At 58.0% G+C, this 23,900-nt stretch overlaps 1 protein-coding gene across 4 annotated transcripts in view; it reads left to right on the forward strand.

Moving 5' to 3' along the window:
• Positions 1 to 23,900, forward strand: part of MCF2L (MCF.2 cell line derived transforming sequence like) — a 133,657-nt gene that overhangs the window by 26,677 nt on the left and 83,080 nt on the right. The window contains exons 1-2 of one of the 4 annotated variants that reach the window (XM_047848954.1): positions 21,200 to 21,303; positions 21,441 to 21,774. The exons of the other annotated variants lie outside the window; for them this stretch is intronic. Of the exons in view, the coding sequence (XP_047704910.1) occupies positions 21,630 to 21,774 (145 nt within the window). The 5' untranslated portion in view covers positions 21,200 to 21,303; positions 21,441 to 21,629. Of the gene's footprint in view, positions 1 to 21,199; positions 21,304 to 21,440; positions 21,775 to 23,900 lie in introns of those variants that run through there. 4 annotated transcript variants of the gene reach the window in all.

Here is a 23,900-nt window from a genome sequence, read left to right on the forward strand (position 1 = left end):
TCAAGGTCACCACCTAGTCAGGGGCAGGATGAACCCACCAACTGACCCCAGAATGCAGGCCCTGTGCCACACTGCTGGGCAGAGTCTCCGGGAGGCGTCACCATCACCAAAACCAGTGCTCGCCGAATGTGACTGTCACCCTGCAGGCCCAGGGTCCTCCCTGCTGGCGTGTGGCTATGCACACACATCCCGACTGGGTGGGCCTCTTACATCTATATATCCAGGACATCCCCAGACACTTTGGAGAATAAAACCAGCTCAGTTGCCAGAATTGAGTCCATATGTTGCGTCGTGACCCAGAGGGAGTGAAGCCAGGTCCCCTTAAGGCCAACGGTATTTTTTCTCTGGTTTCATTTGGTTTCTTAGAAAGTAGTTGTAGGAGCAGAGTCCAGATGCCAGAGTATATTGATTTATTTTTCCTACTTCCCGGGAGGCATGATTACCAAGGAACCCAAATTGGCAAATCCAAGCAGTGAGTGGCGCTGGCGCTGTGAGGCCTGGGCCCAGGTGGGTCCCGGGAAGCCCCCAGGTGAGGCCCAGCACAGCCCCTGCTTTAGAGGCACACGCTGGGCTGATTGTCTCCAGGCCACTGCTGCCGTTTTACTTCCTACCCATGAGGCAGAAATGGCTCATGCCTGTGCTGTCCCTTCTCATGCCCTCGAGGTGCAGAAGCAGCCAGCACTGGTGGCCGGGTCTCCCGCTCAGGGAGGGGGGCGGCTCTGCGTCCTGCTGTCTGCCTGTGACACCACAGGATCCTGTGCCTGCGGTCCTGCTTGGCTCTGCCTCGCCTGGGGCCTCGTCCCAGGGGCTGGTCCTCCCTGAGGACAGCTGGTGGCTCCCATGGGGTGGGTATGCGGCCCGGCAGCCAGAGGCTGCCGGAACTCCCGGGGCGGCTCACGGAACAACGGAAGGAGACAGAAGAAGGAAACCGGCCGCTGCTTCCTCAACTCACAGCTGTTAAACACATTCTCCTCATTTCGGTCGGTTCACCCCCTTGGTGCTGTTTCCTCGCGGTGAGAGCGGAAACATTCTCCAGGCGCGGACACGGGCAGGTGGGGCGTCAGCAGCCAACAAGTGAACATGCAGTGTCGGCACACACCTCGCCGTGCAGGACGACGTCACACTGTGGCCACCTGGTTATTCACGACGCTCCCCGTCAAGGCTGTAAAATCAAACTTCAGATGTCAGGAACAGACAGGCAGACTATGGGGTTTTCTGAATAATCACGAGGGTCTCCACGCTGCCAGGTGAAGGTTGAATGTTCAGCCCGTGGGGCAGTCGGGGCAGCAGACGCATTTGTGGGCATGAGGAAGGGGCTTCCCCCTGACCCTCGGGGTTTGTAGGAGGCCTGTGCGTGCTCACCCGTCTGGGGCCCCACGTCTGCTGTCGGCCTTTTGTGGGGGCCCCGAGACCTCACACTGGGTGGCTTCCTCTCTGCAGCAAGGGCTTCTGGGCTGGCGCACGTGGCCCCATTACTTTCCTCTTGCCGCCGTTAACAGATGACCACAGAGCCTTAGAGGGCACACACGTATCATTCTCCAGCTCCGGAGACCAGGAGTCCCAGACCAAGGTGGGGGCGGGGCTGGTTCCTCCTGAGGCCCCGTGAGAGGCCACTTTCGGGCCTTGTCTGCGTTCCTTGGAGGTGGCGCCACATCGCCCCACCCTCTGGGGCTGTGGCACGTCCCTTCCCTGCCGTGGGGACCCTGGGATATGTCCAGCCCCCCCCCCCCCCAGTGACCCAGGACAGTCTCCCGGTCTCAAGATCCTCAGCCGGTCTCACCTCCTCCAAAGTCCCCTTGTCCACTCAGGGTAACTCATCCGTGGGTTCTGAGGACGAGGACAAGGATGTCCCTCATCCTGCTCTCTGTGGTGCTTTCTCGGTCACCTCGGGCTTGAGTTTGCTGGCTCTTCTGTGCACACTGTGGTGACAGCTGGGGTGGGGACCCCATTTACATGTGGACCCCACATTTACAGAGGAGCCCACTTCTGTTTGGGGTAACATGGCGAGGGCCCGTGGGCTGCTTCTGCAGAGCCCCAGCGATGGTCTAGTTCTCTCTGCTCCCCTTCTTCTCCTCACGGGGAGCCTGAGTCTCCCAGCCTCCCTGCCCTCCACATGTGCCCCGGTGACACATGTGACAGTGCTTCTGAAGGAGTTTCAGGTAGTTTCATTGTCATCGGAACAAAGTGTCTGTAGGCGCTGATGTGTTCTCAACGTCGTGTCCCCCAAGTCCACATGCGGAAATCCCAACCCCCAAGGAGATGGTGTCTGGAGATGTGTAGGGCGAGGGTAGAGCCCCCCCAGTGACCCCAGTGTCCACGTGATGGAGACCCCAGAGCACTCCCTTGTCTGCCCCCACGTGAGCACACAGCAGGACGGCCCCAGAAAGCGGACCTCGCCGGAACCCGGGAACCTGGCCGTGCAGGCACCTTGATCCTGGATTTGCAGGCTCCGGGGCCGTGAGACATCAGCGTCTGCGGTGCTCGCTCCCAGCAGCCTCAGTGGAGAAAGGCAGCAAGTGACAGTATAAAGTTGTTCCTTGACACTGTTCACTGCTTTCCACCTGAATGTCTGTTTCCCACGTGAATCTTTCTGACTTAGAGGCTGGCTTGGCCCTTGAGATGATGCACAGGCTGATGCCCCCAAGAGATTTGTCCAGAGCTCAGCTGGGGGTGGGGGGGAGCAGGGCTGGACCCGAGTCTGTTGACATAGACAGGACATGAGGAAGCCAGCGCCCGGGGTCCCCCGAGTGGCTCTGCCCTGTGTGTCTGCAGTGGGACCGTGGCTCCTCCTGTTCTCAGAACCGGCTGAATAGGGGTTTCGAGGGCTCACCCCTTCCTCAGGAAGGCTCCCGCAGTAACCCCCCTCCCGGCCACTCAGACTCCAGAAGTTTTATTTTCCAGGTAGGATCCTTCCAGAAGGTCACTCCTTCTGGTCACAGGGTCCTGGTCCAGTGGGTTAGTGGTCCTTTATGGCCTGCTGGGTGATTGCAGTGAATTTCCCCTGGAAGTTACAACACGCATGTCCCATCCTGGCTCCGGCATGAACTGGTGCCCTGACTGGCGCACACACTGAGTTTTGTGTTTCCTCTCAGGATTCACGACGGTTTTACAAGGTGACCATCGCCAAGTCCGCCACTCGTGCCCAGGGAGCTGGGCTTTCCTCCTGAGCCCTCCTGCCCCCTCCTGCCCCCGCTCCCTGGACCCTTGCTGGACGGAGCGGAGGGTGCCTTGGTGACACTTTATTCTGACCCCGAAATTGTCGTCTTTGGTCATTTTGTTTCCTGGGCCCAGTCCTGTCCGCGCACACACTCAGCCTCCCTTTCCTCCTGCCCCACCTGGGGCCGCAGGGAAGGGGGCCCGCTCCTGGCTCACTGCCCTCCCTCCCGCTTCTTCCCTGTGGGAGCAGGGCAGGGAGGCCCGTGGGCACACACACCTGCACACACGCGTGCACTCACCTGCTGGGCCACATCCCGGGTCTTATCGGTGCTGCCTTGTGGGGCCCCCACGTGCTGGTGGTCCGGCCCTGACCCTCCGGTGCCGGCTCGCTGGTGTAGACCTGTCTTCTCCAGACGTTGGCAATAGGGGCTCTTAGCTCCTTTCAGAGGTTCGCCTTTGTCACCATCTCCCATGGCTGCCCTCTCCCCCATGCTGTACTGAGACACAGTGGACACACGGCCACTGAATGAGGGGAAAGTGCACGTGGTGATGGTTCGACAGAGGCATGTGCCGGGAGTGGTCACAGTGAGGTTAGTTACCACACATCATGTCACGTAGTTACCAGTTCTGTCTCGTGGTGAGAACCAGTCTTCCAATGTGTAACGCAGGGTCGTGTCTGTGGCCGTCTCTCTGCACCTTAGGGCCCCAGAACTTCGCTTTCTCACTGGAAGTTCGTACCCTTGAACAACAGCCCCCACCCCGCCCCCCGGAAGCCGCCATTCTGCTCTGTCTCTGAGCTCAGCGCTTTTAGATTCCACATACAAGTGACCAAATGCAGTACTTGTCTTCCTCCGACATATTTCACTGAGCCTGGTGCCCCTCGGGCTCCACCCCCTGGTTGCAGATGGCGGGGTTCCTCCATTTTCATGAGCGACAGCCTGCCGTGTGTCCACCCACCTTTACCCACTCCCCCATCTCCTCCGTCAGTGGACAGTTGGGCTGTTCCAGGTCTTGGCTGTTGTGAACGACGCCCCTGTGAGCGTGGGGCACACAGATCTCTGTGAGTTGCTGTTCTTTCTTTAGGTCCATTCACAGGAGTAGCATAGCTGGATTCTAGGCTAGTTTTCTTTTTGGTTCTTTGAGGATGCTCCACACTGATGTCCACAGTGGCTGCACCGGTGGGCATTCCCACCGTGCACAGAGGTCCCCCTTCTCCACGGCCAGCCAACACCTGTTATCTCTTGTCTCCTTGGTAAAAGCCATTCTGACAGGTGTGAGGTGGCTTCCCCGATGGTCCGACCAGTGGTGTTGGGCACACGGTCGGTCACAGCTGTCCCCTCTCACGGTGCCCCCCGGGGAATCCTGCCTGGCATATTATGCCTGTTCTGTACTGTGTTTGGTCCAGGGTTGGAAGAAAGGTAGCTGGTGTGGGTATCATCCTGAGCGCTGGTGGGGATGTTGCTGGGCTCAGAGGGCTGGAGACCCAGGTCATGGGTCTGCAACCCATGGTCGTGAGGTGCTTGGGCCAGACTGAGAACCCTGAGGACCTCAGGCCCCTCCCCTCCCTCCAGGCCCCACCCCTCCTCTGGTCACAGGACCCTACAGGGCCCTTCAGCTCCTCCTTCAGGGAAGCCTGTTGCCACCCCGCTGACACTGGGCTCGAGCTGTGTGTCTCTGCTGCTAGAAACTTAGTTTCACCTGTCTCTGAATTTGGTGTAAATGGAGTCCCATTTTGTGTATTTGCAACTTGCTGTTGTAGTTAGGTTACTGAGTGGTTTCCCGTTGTGACCGGGGAACCCCTCGGTTCTCCATTTGCTGTAGTGGTGTGCTGCTCTCAGACTCCCACCCCTTCCTGGCGCCCCCCCCTCCTCTCCCCCCGCCAACACCCCTCCCCCTGCACTCCCTCCCTTCTCCTCCCCCTTTCTTTATCCCTCCCCTCTCCCCCTCCCCCGTACACGCCCTCCCTCCCCTCCTCCCTTCTTTATCCCCTCCCCTCCCTTCCTCTCCCCCATGCTCCCTCTCCCTTCACTTCTCCCCCCACCCCTGTCTCTGCCCCCTCCCTCCCCTCCCCTCCCCTCTGCGCTGCTGTAAGCTGCCTACCACAGACATGGGTGTGCATGTACCAGAGCACACAGCTGGAACAGGGCTTACCCATATCCTGGACTCTGTCCTGTGGCCTCACATCAGTTCCCCAGGGGATCCGTTGTTCCCCAGCCGCCATAAGGATGCGTGTCCTTGTTAGTGGCTGGCCCTACACAGAGTGTAAGCCCCTCAGGGGCAGGGAGCCCCCCTGCCTAGCTCAGCCCCGCCCTGCCCAGGGAGTAGTTGTTCAGAAGCAGCTGGTGGCCCTGCTCCAGGAGGCTGCACCTGCCCCACACCCCAGCTCCAGAGCCAGGCTGTGCTGTTAGCGATTGTGGATTTCTTCAGAACCTTCTTTCCAAGTCCCCCCTCTCCCCATGCTGCCCCCTTGACGTGGGGCAAGGCAGCATGGGACGTATGTGCGTCCTCAGTCTCCAGGGCTGTGCTCACTTCCAGCCATGCTCCCCCCTCCCCCCAGAGCTCCCCCCTCCTCAGGAGGGCGGGCTCCCCAGGGCTCCTGTTTCGGGCTAACTTTCCGGGCTAACTTTCCGGAACGGTTGCTAAGCAGATGTGTTCTGTATCCAGGTGTAACATTACCTCTGCCTTCCCACCTGGGCACCGTGTGGCCTCATGGGGCCCGGAACAGCCCTGTCCTGTTTCTCCTTTCTGGGAGGGGGCAAGACAGTGATAGAAAGCAGGCCCGTGCCCTTGGGACACAGGGGTGAAGGATCTTCTGCAGTATTGGGCTTGGGACCCTCCCTCCCTAATTGTCCCTTATTTACTCTAAGGGACTTTGGGGATGGCATTCTAGTTGGGATGTGACAGGGTTTCCATAAAGCAAACACTCATTTGTGCATCTGCCACTTCACAGCTGTGTGACCCTAGCCAGGTTACTGAGCCTTTCTGTGCCTCATCCTATAAAACAGGGTGAAGACAGTGCCACCTGTCTGTGATGCCTAAAGGGGTTCACGTCCTTAAAGAGATTGGAGAGTCCCTGGAGCTGGGTTTGGGGACAGTGTCACTACTGTTATTCTTCAATCAGATATGAAGTAATTTTTATAGAAAGCACCATTTATGCTATAGTTTAAGGAGAGAGTAAAGGTTTGGTGGAAATTGAGAAAGAGAGAGGAGGGAGGAGAGATCTATAAATGACTGGCTCAGCTGGCTGTGGGGCTAGAAAATCTGAAATCTGCAGGTGCAGGTGTGGGCTGGCCACCAGGGAAGAGCTGGCATTCTGGGTCATGTCCCAAGTCTTCCCTCTTCCTCAGGGCAACCTGTCCTTGTCCGTAAAGCCTTCACCTGATTTAATGAGGCCCACCCACAGCAGGGAGACCGATCTGCCTTACTCGGTCTGCTGACTTACATGTTAATCACATCTGTGAAATACCCTCAAAAAGAGATCCAGCCTGGTGTTTGAACCAACATCGGGGCACCAAGGCCTGGCCAACTGACACATAAACAGCACCCGTCACAGAGGTCAGCGGACTCCACCTAAGCAGCACTCGGTCTGGGGATGGGCACCAGCCAGAGGTGTTTCAGGGGACAGGGTGGAGGCCTCAGGGCTCAGGAAAGAAACTGTGTGTGAGTGGAGATGTCCCACCCTGATGGGCAGGGAGTCAGCGAGAGCAGGGGGCAGGCATCTGCCTTGTCCTCTTTTGCAGCAGCTCTCAGCTTGTGGACCAGCAGCCTCAGCGTCACCTGGGGTCCTGTTGGAAATGCCCATAGACCCCGCTCCTGACCTACCAGGTGTGGTGGGGTCAACCAGCCCTCCAGGCTTCCACGGGACCTCAAGTTTGAGCATTGCAGTGCCCAAAAGGGGTTAAACCCTGTGAGGGAGGAGGTGGAGACGCCTCTGAGGAGGGATGTGACCCCCAGATGTGCAGTGCAGGTGTGAGAGATTGTGGCCAGGGAGAAACGTGTGCGGGTCAAGGACAAGTGTGGGGGTTGTTGCCTTTGGGGTAGTGGGATGGGCGCCGCCCTCTGCACTGGGCAGGGCAGGGCAGGGCAGGGCAGGGCCTGCCTTGGACATTTCGGGATCTGCCCTGAAGTCAGGCAGGTGTGTGATGGGGGTCAAAGGGGTGTGTGATGGGGGGCGAAGGGGAGTGTGAGGTGGGGCAGGTGTGTGATGGGGGGCAAAGGGGTGTGTGATGGGGGGCGAAGGGGAGTGTGTCTGGCACAGCTTCGGGCAGGACAGCCCAGGACCAGGGCCCACAAGGGAAAGAAAGGCTTGCTGCCTGCTCTTCGGGACACCTTGCTGCCCCCGCCCTCACTGGTGGCAGGTGGCTCCGATGTAAACAAGAAAAGCAAAGCACAAGGGCAGCATCCTTCATCCCGCTCGGCAGCACTTTCCAGATGTCTCTTGCCCCCCAGGCCCACGACCTCTCCCAGAGCAAGTGCTGGGTCACCTCCAACCATTTGCCCCTGGGACCCAGCTTGGAGCCTGACTGTGTGACCGAGTGTTGACAGGAGCCACGGCCAGAGCCTCAGCAGCTCCTCGCTGGAACATACCAAACCAGTCACGCAAATGGGCGCTTCTTCCTGAAACCCCGCTTCTGTAGGGAGGGGCACGCCACCTGGCATGCCAACCACAGAGGGCTGGCAGACCCCAGGCGAGGAGAGGGTTAGCGCACACCCCTGTTCCCTCGCAGCCGCAGCCGCCCACACGGCGACTCCGATATGCAGGGCGCTGAGGTGTAAAATGCACGCAGTGGCTTGGTGCCAAGCATGGCGAGGTCGGAAGGCCTGTGCGAGCTGCCGCGCGCTTCCCTCCCCGCGCCCTGCGTCCTCAGACCGGCGGCGCGACTTGGGGGGCGGCTGTTCCACCCTGGCCACCCGCGGACACATCGTGGACCCAGGGACCCGGGGTGGCTGGGAGGCATGCGGCGGCGCGGGGAGCGCGGGGAGCACGCGCTGGGCTGCTGTGGCCTCTGCACCTGCCCCAGGGCAGCCGGAGGTAAAGTGGGGGAAGCAGGTTCCCGGTGACGCCCTGGCGGCCACTTCACCTTCTGCTCGCCCGGCAGCTCCTCCTTCCTCTCGGGGGAAGGAGCAGAGACCCAGGGCTGCGAGGGATGGGGGCGGGCTGCGCCTTTGCGCGGGGAGCACACGCGGTACTGTGGGGGGTGCCGCCAGGTATCCGTAGGGCGTCCACACATGGGTTCCAGGTGGCCGCGGGGGTGCACACGCAGGGCTGCCAGGTGGCCGCGAGGGCGCACACGCAGGGCTCCCAGGTGGCCGCGGAGGCGCACACGCAAGGCTCCCAAGGTGACCGCGGGGCGCACACGCAGGGCTCCCAGGTGGCCGCGGGGGCGCACACGCGGGGCTCCCAGGTGAAGGCGGGGGCGCACACGCAGGGCTCCCTGGTGGCCGTGGGGACACGCGAGGCAAGCGCGCCGCTTCCGCTTCCGCCCCGCAGCCCCCCTGCCGCAGGGCGCGCCCCCTTGGCGGGGCTCGGGGACCAATCCCGGGAAGGGAGGCGCGGCCGTGCCCCCTCCCCATCGCACGACCCCACCCATAAGGCGCCTTCTGCAGCAGAGGGTCACTGGTGTTGGAGGATGAGGTTTTGGCTGAGAAATGAAGAGATGGCTCTGGAAGAAATGGTGCGGAGGCTCGATGCGGTTTCCAAGCACACTGGTAGGAGGAGCTGCTGAATCCTGTGTTCTTAAGCCTGACATCATGCGCCTGAGTTTTGCATGACAGCCTTCATTTTCTTCCCCAGCAGCGAGAACAGGAAGGAGCAGAGGTGCTGGGCATCTTGCTGGCGGCTGCTAGGTTTCCATGGACAGGCAGCGTGATTTGGTTCCGCCCGGGAGAGTGAGCATATAGCTGCAGGTTGCAGATCCGGGTTCGTACCCTCGTCTGAGATCTGTTTCTTCAGCCCGGGTGGCAGCTGCCTTTCGAGAAAGCATACGTATCTGTGGGTTGAAAATAATCTGAGCCAAGGGCTTCCAGAGCGGGGCGTAGGCATGGTGAGGCTATCAGAAGCTTGTTTTTAGGAGGAAAAATCTGGATTAACGGGATGCTTCTTTTCCTCACCAAATATAACTTACAGCTGAGACAAGCGCTTGGGAATGGTGTAGGTAAGGGTAGAGGACGGCATGTGTGGGCTTCCGTTGCCTGTATTGATTAGGAGGTTACTTAAGACGAGCTTTGAGGAGCCGTTCGAATGGATCTCTTTAGGGTTAGAAAACGCTGAGCTGGCAGTGTCTCAGTCAGTCACCTCCGAGTTTCGATGCCGCACTGTGCAGGAAGAGAGCGGTCTGCGTTAACTAGTTTCCTTGAACGAAGAGGAAATAATCGTGTGTCGTTAAAAGTAAGTTGCCACATTTTTGCCTGATATTGCCCAAACGTTACGTTGTGTATCATTCCTTCATTGTCTAAATGGTGCCTTTCTGGGAGATTAGATTTTGTCACTTAAGTGGTTTAGGGGTGGTATCCTTCCTCTCTGTCACAAGTGGGAGACCTCACTGGGTTTGGAGGGCAAAGCAGTGATTGAATCAGCATACATGTCATTGTGTGCGGTGGTCTAGCCACGATTTTTGGAGACATTCAGTTTTTAATGGTGATTTTGTGATTAAAGCTACTAGACTTACCGGATATGGGTCAAAAGAAAAGGAAGCCGTTGTGTGCCATCTGGCCCCTCGTTCCTAGGGAGATGGCTCCCCTTTTCTGGAACTTGGTTGCGTTTTGCTTGGGTGCGGGGTCTGGGCTGTGTCCTGAGGTGAAGGGCGCTGGGTCAGAGACTCACGGAGAGCCCCTCCCGCCCTGCGGGGGAGGGGGGGCGGCTCCTCAGGCCCTCCCCTCCCCTCTGCTCAGGCCCTGCAGTGAGGACAGGAGTGGTGGGAAGACTTCCCAGAGTGACGTCATGCCCTGGGTTCTCAGGGACGGAGGTTTCATCTCCAGCTCGGAAGACGCGTGTGCATTTTGAATTGTGAAAAGGCTTCTCTGAGGAGCAGGCAGGACCCTGGCCGCTTCCCGAATTGTGCTGCGAGCCAGGCTCTATTTGACCCCCTCGGCAGCAAGTCACAGATGTGTGTCCTTTGTCACATCCGTGCTGCCAACAGCCGCAGATTTCAGATCTCTTTTCAATCCAGGTCAACAGTCGGCTTCACGAGGATGTAGTGTTTTCAGCAGGGGGAGAGGATGGCGTCCCTGCCTGTGTCCCGTTAATGCTGTCGGCTCCCTCTGCACAAACTCATTTTCCATCAGGCTGTGAGCAAGGCTCCGCTGAACGCAGGCTGTGTGATGCGGTGCGGGTGTGTGTCCCGAGGCATTGACGCAACACTGTCGACCCACCTTGGGGCACACACACAGCTCCACTCACGGGGATGGGAATATAGGTCGATGTCGACCTGCTCACCAGCCCAGGTCCTCAGAGGAGCTCCCCATCTGTGACAGAACAGGGTCAGGTGATCTTAGTGGCAGACGTGGGCAGGATGTCGGTCTGTGCACTGACCCGGTGCCTTGGGGCTGGGGGCCTGAGCCCTGGGGAGCAGGTCAGAGCTGAGTGCACTCAGCGACCTTTCAAAGGCTCCGTGTCTGTTTCCCTCTGCAGCTCCGCCCCGAACTGACAAGCATGTTCCTTTGTCCTTCCCCTGACTTCCCATGGTGCTGGCATCATCTAGGTTAGCCTGCGTGGGAGGGAGGGTGCGCGTGCTGGCATGTAGGCTGTGAACCTGTGTCTGTTGTCCGTGGACTCTTGAACCCAATATCCCATCACAAGGCCAGGAGCGGCTTACAGCGGCAGGAGCGCCCTGCTCTGTGAGGCCCCCTCGCCAGCATGTTCATCTCGCTTAGAGTCTCAGTAACCGTGACAAAGCCAGAAGCAGGAGGGAGAGACACTGATGGACCTGTAGTCGGCCCACGTGTGTGCAGAAAGCGGAAGAACAGAGGTCCTCTGGCCAGGCCCCTGAGGCCGCCCGAGCTAATGCTCACAGCCTCTGGCCCCCACCCCACACCCCTGATTCGGGAAGTCTGTGGCAGACCCTGAGAATCTGTGCTTTTCATTCTCGGGTGATGCCAGTGGTGTTGGGCCAGGAGCGGCTGCAGAGAGGAATCGGGGTCGAGTGCCCCCTTCTCCACTCCCTGACCTTGAGCAAAATACTAGCTCTTGTCATGGGTGCACGATGACACGGTGGGTGGGTGGGTGGATGAGGATGGGTGGAGGGATAAATGGACAAGGTTGCATAGCAGACAGTGAAGGTAAAGATACAAGTGCTGTCATATTTCAAAGTTGAATGGCCCCCGGTGAGCACCAGAAAGTCCTGGTTGAGCACTGCACCTGCCCCTCTCCCCTGGGCCCTCTGTCTCTGGCCCCGGCGTCTCCCTCCCCACCACTGTCCTGTCCCTTGTCCTGCACTGAGCTCACCACTGGCCAAGGAGCCAAATGTCAACTCATATCTCAGCTAGGAACTCAGCCGTGCTGGGGGCGGAGTGGGTGTATCACCCAGCAGCACACATTCATCGGGGTTCATCCTTCTGAGACCCTGGCCCACAGCGGCGTCCCCCCCGTGCCCGGTCAGTTCAAGCAGAGGGCCTCTGGAGAGCTCTCAAGTAGGAATGAACATAGTTTTGTGACACACCTGATCTGGCAAACGTAGAAGCTTCTGGAAAGTAAGAGAACAAAGAGCGGCAAGTCCAAATATATGGAAAGTGCCCCGTCCCCCCGTCAGTCCTGGAGGAGGACCCCACCCCCGTCCCCGTGATCAGTCCACAGGGGGAGACCCCACCCCCGTCCCCCAGTCAGTCCAGGAGGAGGACCCCACCCCCGTCCCCCAGTCAGTCCAGGAGGAGGACCCCCCCCCCACCCCCCAGTCAGTCCAGGAGGAGGACCCCACCCCCGTCCCCCAGTCAGTCCAGGAGGAGGACCCCACCCCCGTCCCCCAGTCAGCCCTGGATGAGGACCCCACACCCCCATCAGCCTTGTAGTAGTTGGTGACTGTCACAGGCCCAGTAACCATAAAAGGATGCCTCACCAGGGTCTCATCCTGGGGAAGTTGCAATTTTCCTTGATTACTTTGGAGAAAAATTTTAGAGACAAAGAGGTGTGAGGGAAGGGGTGGGTTCCAGGTGATGACACCTGCTTCTCTCTGCTTCAGGGGGTGGGGGTGGGAAACTCTTAAAATTCACTTCCCTCTTTCTTGTTAGGTGTACTTTTCTAGTTTTGATGTTTGCTTGGTATGAATATGTAAATAGACCAAATATGGGCAGTTAATGAGTCACAGAAATCACATACTCTTCTACAGAACGTAACATTTGAAAAATTATTTTTAAAATATTGTTTTTAACGAAAAGGAGAATTGTGTCTTACCACATAAAATCAACACATAGTTGTGAGGGTTTGTTTTGTTTTGTTTTGTTTTGTTTTGTTTTTTTATCTCTTTAGTTTTTGTCCTCTGCCTAATACAGAGCTAGTGCTTGTAGCGTGTTTCAATCCGGACAGCCAGTCTGAGGTTTGGCCGTTAGGCCCATTCTATAGGTATGGAAACTGAGGTCCAGCTAGATTGCAGGACTGGTCAGTGGAAGATCTGGTAGTTGACATTCTCTGTTCTGCCCAAACCCCGAAATACCCATCATGCCAAAAAGCCACAGAGTCTCCAAGTTGTGTCAAGCTTGTGAAAAGCTGCCCTGGAGGCCACACCGAGGTGAGTGGTTTACCCAGCAGATCCCGGCTGGCCTGTCCCATCTGCAAGCCTGCGGGCGCTCCCCTACCCCGCCGCTGCCGCTCCCGGGCTGTCCTGGAGGGCCCTCTGTTTGCTGCCCCCCACTCTCCGTGGGTCACGCCCGGATCCGAGGCTGGGAATGAGCCCTGCCTTGCCTCTCCTCTGTAGCTGCTACTTGGTGGGCAGCAGTTCCCCGGGTGGGCATCACCCCGGGGCTGTGTCACCAGAATGCTTTTGGAAGCCAGACCCAGGTGCTGCAGTCCCCGAGAATCCTCCAGGTGGAAGGCTGAGGGTTTGGTCCCCCGACGCTGCTGATGGCACATCTGTGTCCCAAGGGACCTTGAGCCAATGTGAATTGTCTGAACAAAGCCAGCCTGTGACAAGACAGCAACACCCCCCAGATCTCAGAGAGTAGCTCTGTCCTGCAACTCCTTAGCCGGCTTCCCTCTGCACAAAATTATACGGATGTGGCGTCTGCTTGGGTCAATATGTAAAAGTAGGTAGTTAACCCAGAAATGCTGAAACATACCCTAAGAATTTGGTGTGTAATATTTAGTTTGGGAAGAGCCTTCTGTGCACAATGAGGCTATTTGTGTTTGCACCGTGGGGTCTGGAAGCCCTTGGTGTGTGGGGCTGGAATGGCCGGGGGGTGGGGGGAGCCAGTGGAGGCGGGGGGCAGGGAGTGGGGGTCTGGGCCCCTGCATTAGGCAGCCCAGCCGCTGTAGGGAAACAGATGTGCATTTCTCAGTGTGGAGGCTGGAGGTCTGAGGCCAAGGTTCCACAGGGCTGGTCTGTCCTCAGGCCTCTTTTCTTGGCGTGTGGATGGCAGTCTTCTCCCGGTGTCCTCACATGGTCGTCTTTCTGCGTGACTGGGTCTGATCTCTTCTTACACGGACCCCGGTCATATGGAGTAGGGCCACCTGGCGACCTCATTTTATCTTAATTATATCTTTAAAGTCCCCATGTCCAAGCAAAGTCACATTCTGAGGTCCTGGGGTGGAACTTCAACACACAGAATTGAGGGGCCCACTGTTCAGCCCCGTGTAAAGCCGGCCCACGGCTCCAACCCCGGCTCAGACTCTGGGAAATCAGAGCCTCTGAGACACACAAGCAGGGCTCATCCAGAGGCTTGTGGGGAACGTGGACTTACTGTGTGACTGGGGGCCACTGCTGGTCCAGGAGAGGGTAGATGGCCACTGGGGCCTGAGTGGCGCTCAGCATGGGCAGTGGGGTCTTGCACATGTCTGAAAGTGGAGCTGACTGAGTCGGATGTGGCCATGAGAGGAAAGGATGAGCCAAGTGTGGCCCACCTGCCATCACTTATGTCCTCCGGGCCACCGACCCTCCTTGGGAAGGTAGTGTGTGGCTGTGACGGGGCTTAGTGGGGCAGCGGGCTGGGAGAAGTTTCCCAGGATGTCCTTGGAGCAGAGTGGCCTGACGCCCCCCCACCCCATGCACCTGTTGGAGGAAAGACTCCTTCCAGGGAGACCAGCTGGGTGCAGGGTGGGCGCATCCCTGCACAGAACGCTGTATGTAGGCGCTTTCGACACGGTGGCCGGAGCGTCCCTGCAGCACTGAGGTCTGTCCAGCATGGTTATGGCCCCCCCCATGCCTGCAGGCGTCTGCCTCGGTCATGAAGCCTCAGGAGTTGTTTCTTCAGATCCACTTTTAAGGTGTGTTGAGGCATTTTGGGAAGAACACCATGGAGGCAGGTTAGATGGATGTCGGAGGACGTGTGAAATGCGATGGAACGTAGTGCAGATTTGTGGTGGGTGGGTGTGGCTGTTGTCAACCGTTGACAAAGGGCATCCACAGGAAGTTCCTGGGCTCCCGCAGCAGGGATTCAGGAGTGGGTCTTAGGGATTCGAAAGAGAAGCCCTGGAGATGAAACCAGAGGTCTTTTCTCTTGGAGTCGTATGCCTGAGGTGTTGCTGATTTCCTGCCAACAGGGTTCTCAGGCTGCAGTCTCCGAGCAGGCATTGCCCAGGTGTTAGAAATGCAGGTCCCCAGGCCCACCCCGACCAAGTGAGTCTGTGCCCGACCAGGTGCAGCTCAGTGGGGAGGTAGAAGCATCTGACCCCCTCAGTGGACTCCAGAGACAGAAGCGGATGGAAAACCAGGGGCTCCTTACACCTGTGCGGCCCGCTTGCCCATCAGCTGATTCGGGGCCCCTCTGGGGCCACTCCTGTGAGCTGCGCCCACATCCCCACTATGCCTCCTGCCCATGGCTCCTCTGTCGTGTCTGTGGCTCACTCAAGTCCTGTGTGACCTCTCGTCCACGTGCCGCAGAAACAGGTGTTGTGTGGATGCAGGAACCGTGGCAGGTGGAGGAGACACCCAAGCATCGGATATCTGTGAATACCTCCCTGAGTTTCGAAAAGAGAATGTGTGATTGAGAAACTATAAATTGGTACCTGGACCTTCATGAACGAAGTGACTGAATGAATTGAGAGTTCACAGAGGAAAGCATCCTTGCCTGCTGCCCACACACATACACTAACTTCATCACAAACGATGTCCATGAAAGTCAGAGGGACTCAGACTTCGTGTCTGGGGCAACTGCTGCCCCTCCAGCCTGGGTCCAGAGGGAGGCCCGTGGAACAAAGCCAATCCCATAGAGCTGAGTGGGGTGGCACTGAATCGGGGGTGCATTGTTACCCAGCATTAGCATGGCACTTGCTGACTAATACAGATGGTGTGGTCTGAACCAGCAGCCACCTGGTGGGAGATTGCAGTGCTCTCTCTGGCCATCGCTGGAAAGCAGAAGACCCAGCAGGAACACAGCCATGCCCTTCGAGCGTGCGTGCCCATCATGTGGCAGGACTGGAGCTGTTGTCTTGGCCTCTGGGCGGTGGGGCTGAGAGCCGGGGAATTGATGAGAAATTACAGAATGCATATCTCGACTGAAAAGGAACGTTTATCCCAAGGACGCCTCATGGGCGCAGCCCCGGGCTGATTGGTGAGAGCCTGTGGACGGGGCAAGCTGGAGACCTGAGGTGGCCCCAGCAGCTCTCAGATCCAGGGGCTTTAAAGTTGCTTCCCCTGCTCGAAATACTTTGCAAACGTCTCGGAGGTGTCCACGTTCAGTGGACACAGTTACAAGAAAGGAAGGTCAGCTGTTTGGAGACACTGCAAGTGTGGCTGAAAGGGTGGATGTCGAGTACCCTTTAAAGCATGAAGGGGACCCAGGAGGCAATTCTGAAGGATGCTCTGAGCATCAGAAGAGGACCAACCAGTCATATCCATGCTTCTGCACTTGTCCACTAGTTGTCCCTTTGTTCAAGCAAAGCAGATGACAGACAGGAAGCTGGCTCCATGTAAGTGTGTTTGTGGGGGCGGTTCCAGGTCCAGACACTCCACCTGCTTCCTGTCATCGGGCACCCTTCTTGGCCTGTGTCCAGCGTCTCTAGGTGACGGTCACACTGCTGCCGTCCTCCGTCCTCTGGGAAGCAGTTCCTGGGAGCAGCCAGCTCTCCGGGCCATGCAGCCCCCTTGCAGCATTTCATTGTGTGCTGTTCATGTGGTTTGCCGACTGCTTCACAGGTCGGCTCCGACCCCGACTATGTCAGGGGCTCCCGCAGAGTAATGGCCATGCTCCAGACTCCTGTGAACCTCCCCGAGGGGCCCCCATAGTGCCCAGCCTACAGAGGCCACTCAGGGTGGGGGTGGCTTCAGTCTGTGCTTGGGTCTCAGGTTTGCTGCGGCTTCTGTGGACAGCTGGCCTCCTGGGGGCGCAAGTGGGTGATCCTATATTCTCCACGGTGCACCAGGCACATACTCCTGGGGAGAGAACCTTCATGTGGGTGGTCCGCACCAGCCAAGTAAGAGGGTTCCCTCCAGTGTCACTCTCAGGGGCTAGTAAATGTAACAAGACATGACCCGAGAGACCCTTCTGTTGTCCCAACCAGTAACAATTCAGAAATCGCAGTGAAGGGTTTCTGACCTCAACTGCTTGTCGAGAGGGTACCGTGGCCAAAAAAAACCACATTTTCACTGGAGAAGAGTAGTTCAGACAGTTGTTTGGGGCCCACAGATTCACAGCTTAGCAGAAGGTAGAGTCCAGAGCGGGACATGCTTGCTCCGGTGGCCGGAGTTCATGTGTCCTCATGGTGGGAGGCCCTCCTCTCTGCCCAAACCCACTTCTTCGCCAGAATTATCATCTCCACATGAGTGCAAATCGTGAATCCTTGCCGCTAGGTTTGTGCGGTCATAAATAGAATTTCGAGCTTTATTTCTAGTCAGCTAAGAACTTATCTGATCCATTCATTTTATACCTGTGACTTTGGAAGAAGAAACCTCTGTTGTGTCTTTCAAAATGTAAACAAGGTCATTGCAGCTGTGTGATGTACACACAAACGTTCTAGAATCAGAGTCCTCAGTGCTCTTTGGATACAGTGTGGAAGAGGTTTCCTGCCTTAGGGATAACACTAACACCACCTCAGAGAGGCGGGTGAGTGCTGGGGAGGAGGGGGTCCCTGACCGGAACCCAGCCTTGCCACCTGTGGCCAGGTGGCGCCTGGGTGTCCTCATAAAGTGGATCCGTGAGAACACCTGCCTCGCAGGGCTGCCGCGAACAGCAAGGGACGTAAGTCCGCGTGAAAAGCACTCAGGCCGCCTGTGGGCAGGAGGCCGACAAGAGGGAGAAGAAGGGGGAGTGAGCGTCTGAGCGGCGGGTGTGGGCTCTCCAGGGTGCGGCTGGCTCGGGAGCTTTCTGAACTTGACAGATTAAGTGGCATTTGCGTGTCTAAATTGGGTTTCGAGCAAACTTTCTGGCTTTTTGTTATTCCCTTGTTGTAGCGTGCAAGAAGTGAGTCCAGGCCCCAAAGCGTGAAAACCGATTTCTTACCTCTGCAGGAGGAACTAGCGTTAAGTCGCATTGGTGATGTTTTTAGCAAGACTTCAGGTGGACAAATGCCCCAGATGAGACTTCACTTTTGTCAGGTTACTTTATCTTCAAAGACAGTTTTCTGAGTGTTTTGATTTCTGAATCCTTGTGAAGGGAGGACATGTCCTTTGATGTTTAAATAGTAACAAAACGTGGAAAGTTGTTGAGTAGACGTGCACGTTTGGGCTCCATGGTTTATCAGTTTTATAATTTTTTTTTTAATTTTTTTTCAACGTTTTTTATTTATTTTTGGGACAGAGAGAGACAGAGCATGAACGGGGGAGGGGCAGAGAGAGAGGGAGACACAGAATCGGAAACAGGCTCCAGGCTCCGAGCCATCAGCCCAGAGCCCGACGCGGGGCTTGAACTCACGGACCGCGAGATCGTGACCTGGCTGAAGTCGGACGCTTAACCGACTGCGCCACCCAGGCGCCCCTCAGTTTTATAATTTTATCCATTTGAGAATTTATCAAGTCTCAAAGGGATTTTCAGCCCTTTTATACTGTTTTCTCTTCTGAAACCCAGTCCTTAGTGCTGGCAGCGTCCCTCATCCGCACGGACACATTCACGTGCAGGGAGCGTCTGCTGTGAGCTGACCGAGCCTGGGAGACGCCGCACATCCGCCCTGGTGCCGCAAGACCCCAGATGCTTCGCTGCCGACAGTCTCCAGGCACAGACCCTCGGGCGACGCAGAAAGTGTCAGAATTTCACATGGAAGTTTCAGGCAAACTTTCACGTGCCACACAATATTCCCAATCAATGCGAGGAGAACATTTATTTAAAATTGTTGCAAACACAGCATAGAAAAGACCTAAGTCACCATGTTGCCTGTTTTCTGTTAGTAGGTTTCTAATTTTGTATGACTAGGGTACCATCTCTCGATTTTGTCATGATTGGTCAGGGGTGATGCGTCCTTTATTTAAGACAATGAAGCGTGTTACTCAAAAAGCTCATTACAAGCGAGCAGCTCCAGGGTCTCTCCACCGAAGATTTCGCTGCTGGTGCTCAGAGACCGCAGTGTGTCGGACCTGTGGCGTGTCTTACGGGCTATCTTGACGGAGGCTCCCAGAGCTTCCTGTCTTTGTTTGAGGGAAGACGTTGTCATTGAAAAGGGCCGAAAGGCCCTGTTACACGGTGAACAATTAGTCGTGACCAGCAGCGGGACTCCGCAGGGAATCATCGTCCAGTGGGGCGGCCCGGCTGCGGCCGAGGGCAGTGTCGGGCGGTGGGGCTGGGACCCAGCGCTGCACAAGAGGCGAGCTTGTGGGGTGTGTGGTGCCTGTGGGCCCCAGTGCTGGCCCGACCCCGGGGAGTTGTCTGTGCACGGCAGGCAGGGGCGCCAGGCACCAGGAGGGAGGAGGAGAGGCAGGTGTGTCACCTGGCCCACAGGCCCTGCCAGCTTGCACCTGCGTGTGCTGGCCATGTGGAAATGCACTGACGCACACGTGCACACCCGTGTCATTCTTACGAAGAAAAAGAGTCCTCCCGCCTAGTGGCTGCACGTGATAATGAGCCGGCTGTCAGCCTGGAAGGACTTTCCAAGTACCTGGCATCTCGTTGAAGAGCTGTGCTAAGTGACTCCCTGCCCTCGCCCCCGCCATGATTAATTTAAGACTTTTTACTGCCAAAAGTCTTGGATGCCATTTATGGATACGAATTCCTCGACAGTAGCTTGAGCTCATGTTGAGTAAAATATACTCTTGGGGTCCCCGGAGACCCAGTTCTCCAAAGGCCTGCCGGTGCCTGCACTCAGCACACCGGGGTGGGCCTGGGGCCTGGGAGGAAGAACTTGGGTGTTCTGGGTTTTGTGACTGGGAGCTGAGGGAGGGACGTGCCCGGGACGATGTGTGGTTTTGAGATGTCCGCCAAATCCAAAGACCGTGAGCCTTCAAGACAAAGAGACCAAGAGACTGTGAGCAGATTCGTGTCTCAGAACTGATTTTTGGAAAAGGTTTTAAATAGTAACGTCTTTAAGACATATTTCCATAAAGTCGGAGATCCTGGGTCAGCCACGCCCACTTGCTGGAACAGTGACGCCACGGCTGTGTGCACGTGCACACGCGTGCGTCTGACTTACCAGCTGCTCCGTGAGCGGCCCCAAAGTTCCCTTTCTCGTGATTTTCTGTGCACACCTTCGCATTTACATGGGGAGAAATTCGGCCCCGGCCTCAGAACAACACACGACGGGGCTCGTGGCGGTTACTAATCAGTAGTGGCGGGCAGCTCCCATGGACACAGAGACATGTCCCGTGGCCACGTCTCCGCATGTCCTTCCTGCGGTGCCCTGTGCTGAACGGAGCTCAGGGCTCTGGTCCCTGGTCACAGGAAGAGGGCTCGCGTCCTGGACGCAACACATCAAACACGCCATCTGTTTCCTCCTGACTGTGCGCCAGGATGGCCTCTGCTCGGAGGCCCGCGTGGAAGCTCAGAGATGGGCGGCTCGGCGGCCAGTGTGTTGACATTCTCTCCGTGTTGCTTCTCATGGACACAGCGCCGGGAGCCGGCTTCACCTGCTGCGTGCCGGCAGACGCAGGCCAGCGCAGGGGGCGTGGGCGCAGAGGAGAGGCAAGTGAGGCCAGCACCTGCTTGCACTCCCAGTGCCTCCCCTGCTCAGAGGTGTGAGCCTGCTCCTAGCCATAGAGCCGGAAGTGGACCTCATCGGGGCTGAGCCAGCAGGCGTGCGGGACCCACACTGTCACCTCGGCCCCACAGCCCCCAGCTCTGGCAGGGAAGGCCTGGTGTTTGGCAGGGTCCCCCCAGCCTGTGAATGCCCCTGGGAGGAAGGTGGGTGCCGAGGGGCAGAAGGAAGCAGACGTTGTCTTGCTGCAAACCGGCTACACCGCTGAAGGGGTGCCCGTGGCTCGTGGGGTCAAGCGTGGCCATTCAGACAGACCCATGTGCTGACGCCCCCATGGGCGGGAGCGTACAGGAAGCACACGGGAGCCCTGGGACCCTCCCCTGTGTCACACATAAACGGCAACTGAGTGAACTGCCCGGCAGGTTAGGTGTGAGGGTCGGAGGCATGTCCAGCATGACGCCCACATGGGCGCACGCTCTGGGACAGAGGTGGGGGCAGCAGGTGGCCAGGCAGTCTCTCCCCCTCAGAATCACCGTGGGCACCAGGGGCCAGAGCCTTGGGGTCCGGGGAAGATCGACATCGCTGGAAAGTGTCACTTGCCAAGCACAGCGGTGTTATCATTTCCTGCCTCCCGAGCTGGACGGCAGGCGAGGGTCACAGACGGCGGAATCTCCCAGTTTATTTCAAGAAGGCCCGGGGCCGTTTCCCCTCCCTTCCTCCCGCCTTGTAGCTGTTTGTTTGAACTTGAGATTTCCTGAGCTTGGAAGGTGTTTCTGACTTGGGCAGCAAAGCAAACCCCTGACTCTGGGAGCCCCGGCCAGCACAAGCCCCTTTCCGAGGAAGGAAACGCCCAAGACCTGCAAATAGACCGCTCTGCAGCCTGGCCCCCACTCTGCAGAGCTCTCCTCTGACACCGCAGGCCTTGTGTCCGGGCTGTGTCCCCCCAGGTGAGGGGACAGGCAGGGGCCGGCCCTCCGTGCACAGGAGGTTCTGGGCTGCCCGCGCCCAGAGTGATTGCAGAGCAAGGCCTGGAGGTGGAGGCCGGGGACTCTGAGAGCCGGTTGGACGCTCTGTTGTTCCTTAGGACTCGGCAAACCCAAGGTCACTGGAGGTCGCCTGCCCAGCTCAGCGTGCAGCGCGGGGTGGGGTGCCATCCCCCACTGCCAGTGCCCGCCCGCTGTGGACCGTCTGCAGAGGAGAACTGCAGGGCAAGGGAACTGTGCCCTGTGGAATCGAAGCCCCCACTGCCGTGTGCGTCCCTGGAGAAAACGTGATGGCCGCGGAGGGAGCTTCTCGGGGGGCCCCCGGGGGGCCCCAGCGTCGGCTCTGGCTGCTGCCTCGAAGACGCCGGGGGACCTTGAGGCGCCCACAACCTGTTGAGGTGGGACGGGGTGGCACCACCCAGGACGCAGGAGCAGGTACAGGGTCCCTTCTGCCGGTGGGCACCTCCCTGTACATGTCACTGGGACGCGTGCCCCTTGAAGTACTTGGGAGGTTGGAAATGATGCATTGGGCTGTCTCACTGAAGCTGGACTGTGGGTCCGGCTTTACTTGGTTTACTGTCTTCTGCTTTTGAGGAGTGTGGGCTCCTGAGTCTCTGCTTCGGCCGCAGTGGCAGGCGGGACGTGTGTGTGCCCTGCCCTTGTGTGCCCTTGTGTGCCCTGCCCTTGCAGTCTGAGGGGCATCCTGCCCTGGCATCCATCCCGGGCAGCCTCCAGTGCTCCCTCCCCTGCAGCCAGAGCCTAGGCTGTCTCCAAGGGGGCTTCTCTCAGAGGAAGATGTGGGAATTCTCCTGGGTCTCAACGTAACGTCCATGCAGGCTGACCTCCACCAGAGACTGGCGTGCTGACAGCTGGGGCTGGAGGAGGGAACCTGTCCCTCATTTCTGTCCTTTCTCCCGGAGACTGGGAAGCCTGAGCTTTGCTGTTGACCTTGGGGCAGCAGCTGACTGCGGCATCGGGCACCTTGTCAGGCATCAGATGCCCTTGATGTCTATGGTGAACAATGCCAGAAGTAACAAAGCTAGCCCAACATGTCCCCTGGTTTGCGGGCCCCACGGCTCCTCCCTGGTGGGGAGTAGGAGCCTCACTCTGGCCCATTAGTGTCCCAAGAGGATGGGTGAAGCTGGTGCATAAAACTGCAGGGCTGAGGGCCTGGCCCTGGTGTGGCTGGTGGCCACGGGATAGTCTCAGCCCTGGTGTGGCTGGTGGCCGCAGGGCGGGCTCGGCTGTGACCAGACAGCCTCCCTCAGTTTCTCTTTGGGGAAGGATGGAGCCCACACACTGAAAGCCTGATGGCCTCTGCTTCTCGGCTGTCACTCCCAGCTCACCTGCATCCGTGCACATGTTCAGGGTTAAAATAACAGGTCCTCGACTTTCTGGTGGATGCTGCTGACTCTGAGGAGTGAGTGGGGTCGTCACGAGGGGCCGTGTGGACCCCTGCCCCAGCCTGGCACATGTTTGGGCCCCTTCTTACCCCCTCCCAAGCCCACTGTCTAGAGGTCATCGGATGTGGGCTCACAGGGGTCCCCGAGTTTTCTGACCAGACTGGCCTCGGAGGACCTGCTCTCTGAGGACCCCCAACTCTGAAGGACTGAATTAACATCCAACCCCTGGAGGCCCCATGGGGGAGGGTGATGTGGGGCCTGAGCCTGCCCCCCCCCACAATAGCCAGGTGACCCAGATGGTGAGGTCAGTGCTGCAGCGATGTCTGCTCATGGTGCCCGGTGGGGTGCTGACCCGAGAGGCTTCTCCACCAGCCCTAGTGCCCACGAGAGGCTGAGTGTGCCGGCTCATACTGGCACCAAGGTGGATGATGGGCAGTTAGGTGCTGAGTCCTGGGTCCTGGCGTTCAAAGAAGAGTGGGGGGTGCTAAGGAAAAGCCTGAGTTCCCTGAAAGTAGCTCTAAGGGACGCCCAGCACTGGGGGACGTGTGCATTGGTACTTGGCTACGGTGTCTGCTGGGTCTTGCCCGTAACGGCTTTCAGAAGAGCCAGATCTGCAAACCTGGCTCTCAACTCTTCCAGAGCTCCGGGAAGCAGAGCGCCGTGCTCTCTGACTCCCCAGAGCACCCAGGTGAGATCAGCCAAGACCCGCGAAAATGAGGAGAGAGCGTGTGGTTTTGTTTAAAGTGTGTTTATCAGAGGAAATACTTGTACTGAGATGCTTCCTTACGGGCTGTGGTCAGACTGGCTGGTAAGGACAGGTTTCTTGCTCTGAAGAAATCTGGCGATTCGTATTATTCTCATCATTGTAAACTTCAGGCAACTTGGTTGAAGTCACTGCTTCTGGCACCTCGCCCCAACTCCCCGTCTTCCACCAGCCTGCTTGGGGACAGCTTGGCTCAGGCCTGGGGACAGTTCTGGGACCTGATGCATCTGGGTCTTTGTGGCGTCTTGATCCTGGACACCCACAGCTGCTTACCCCCAGCCCCACTGTCTAGCTGGCTTGGACTGCCTCGCTGGCCCAGGTGTGTGGACTCTGTCCACTGCCGTAGTCCCTGAACAGAGTGAGGGGGAGGGGTGCCTTACCCCGTCCCTGTGGAG

Source organism: Prionailurus viverrinus, chromosome A1, assembly GCF_022837055.1.
Source record: "Prionailurus viverrinus isolate Anna chromosome A1, UM_Priviv_1.0, whole genome shotgun sequence".
NCBI lineage: Eukaryota > Metazoa > Chordata > Mammalia > Carnivora > Felidae > Prionailurus > Prionailurus viverrinus.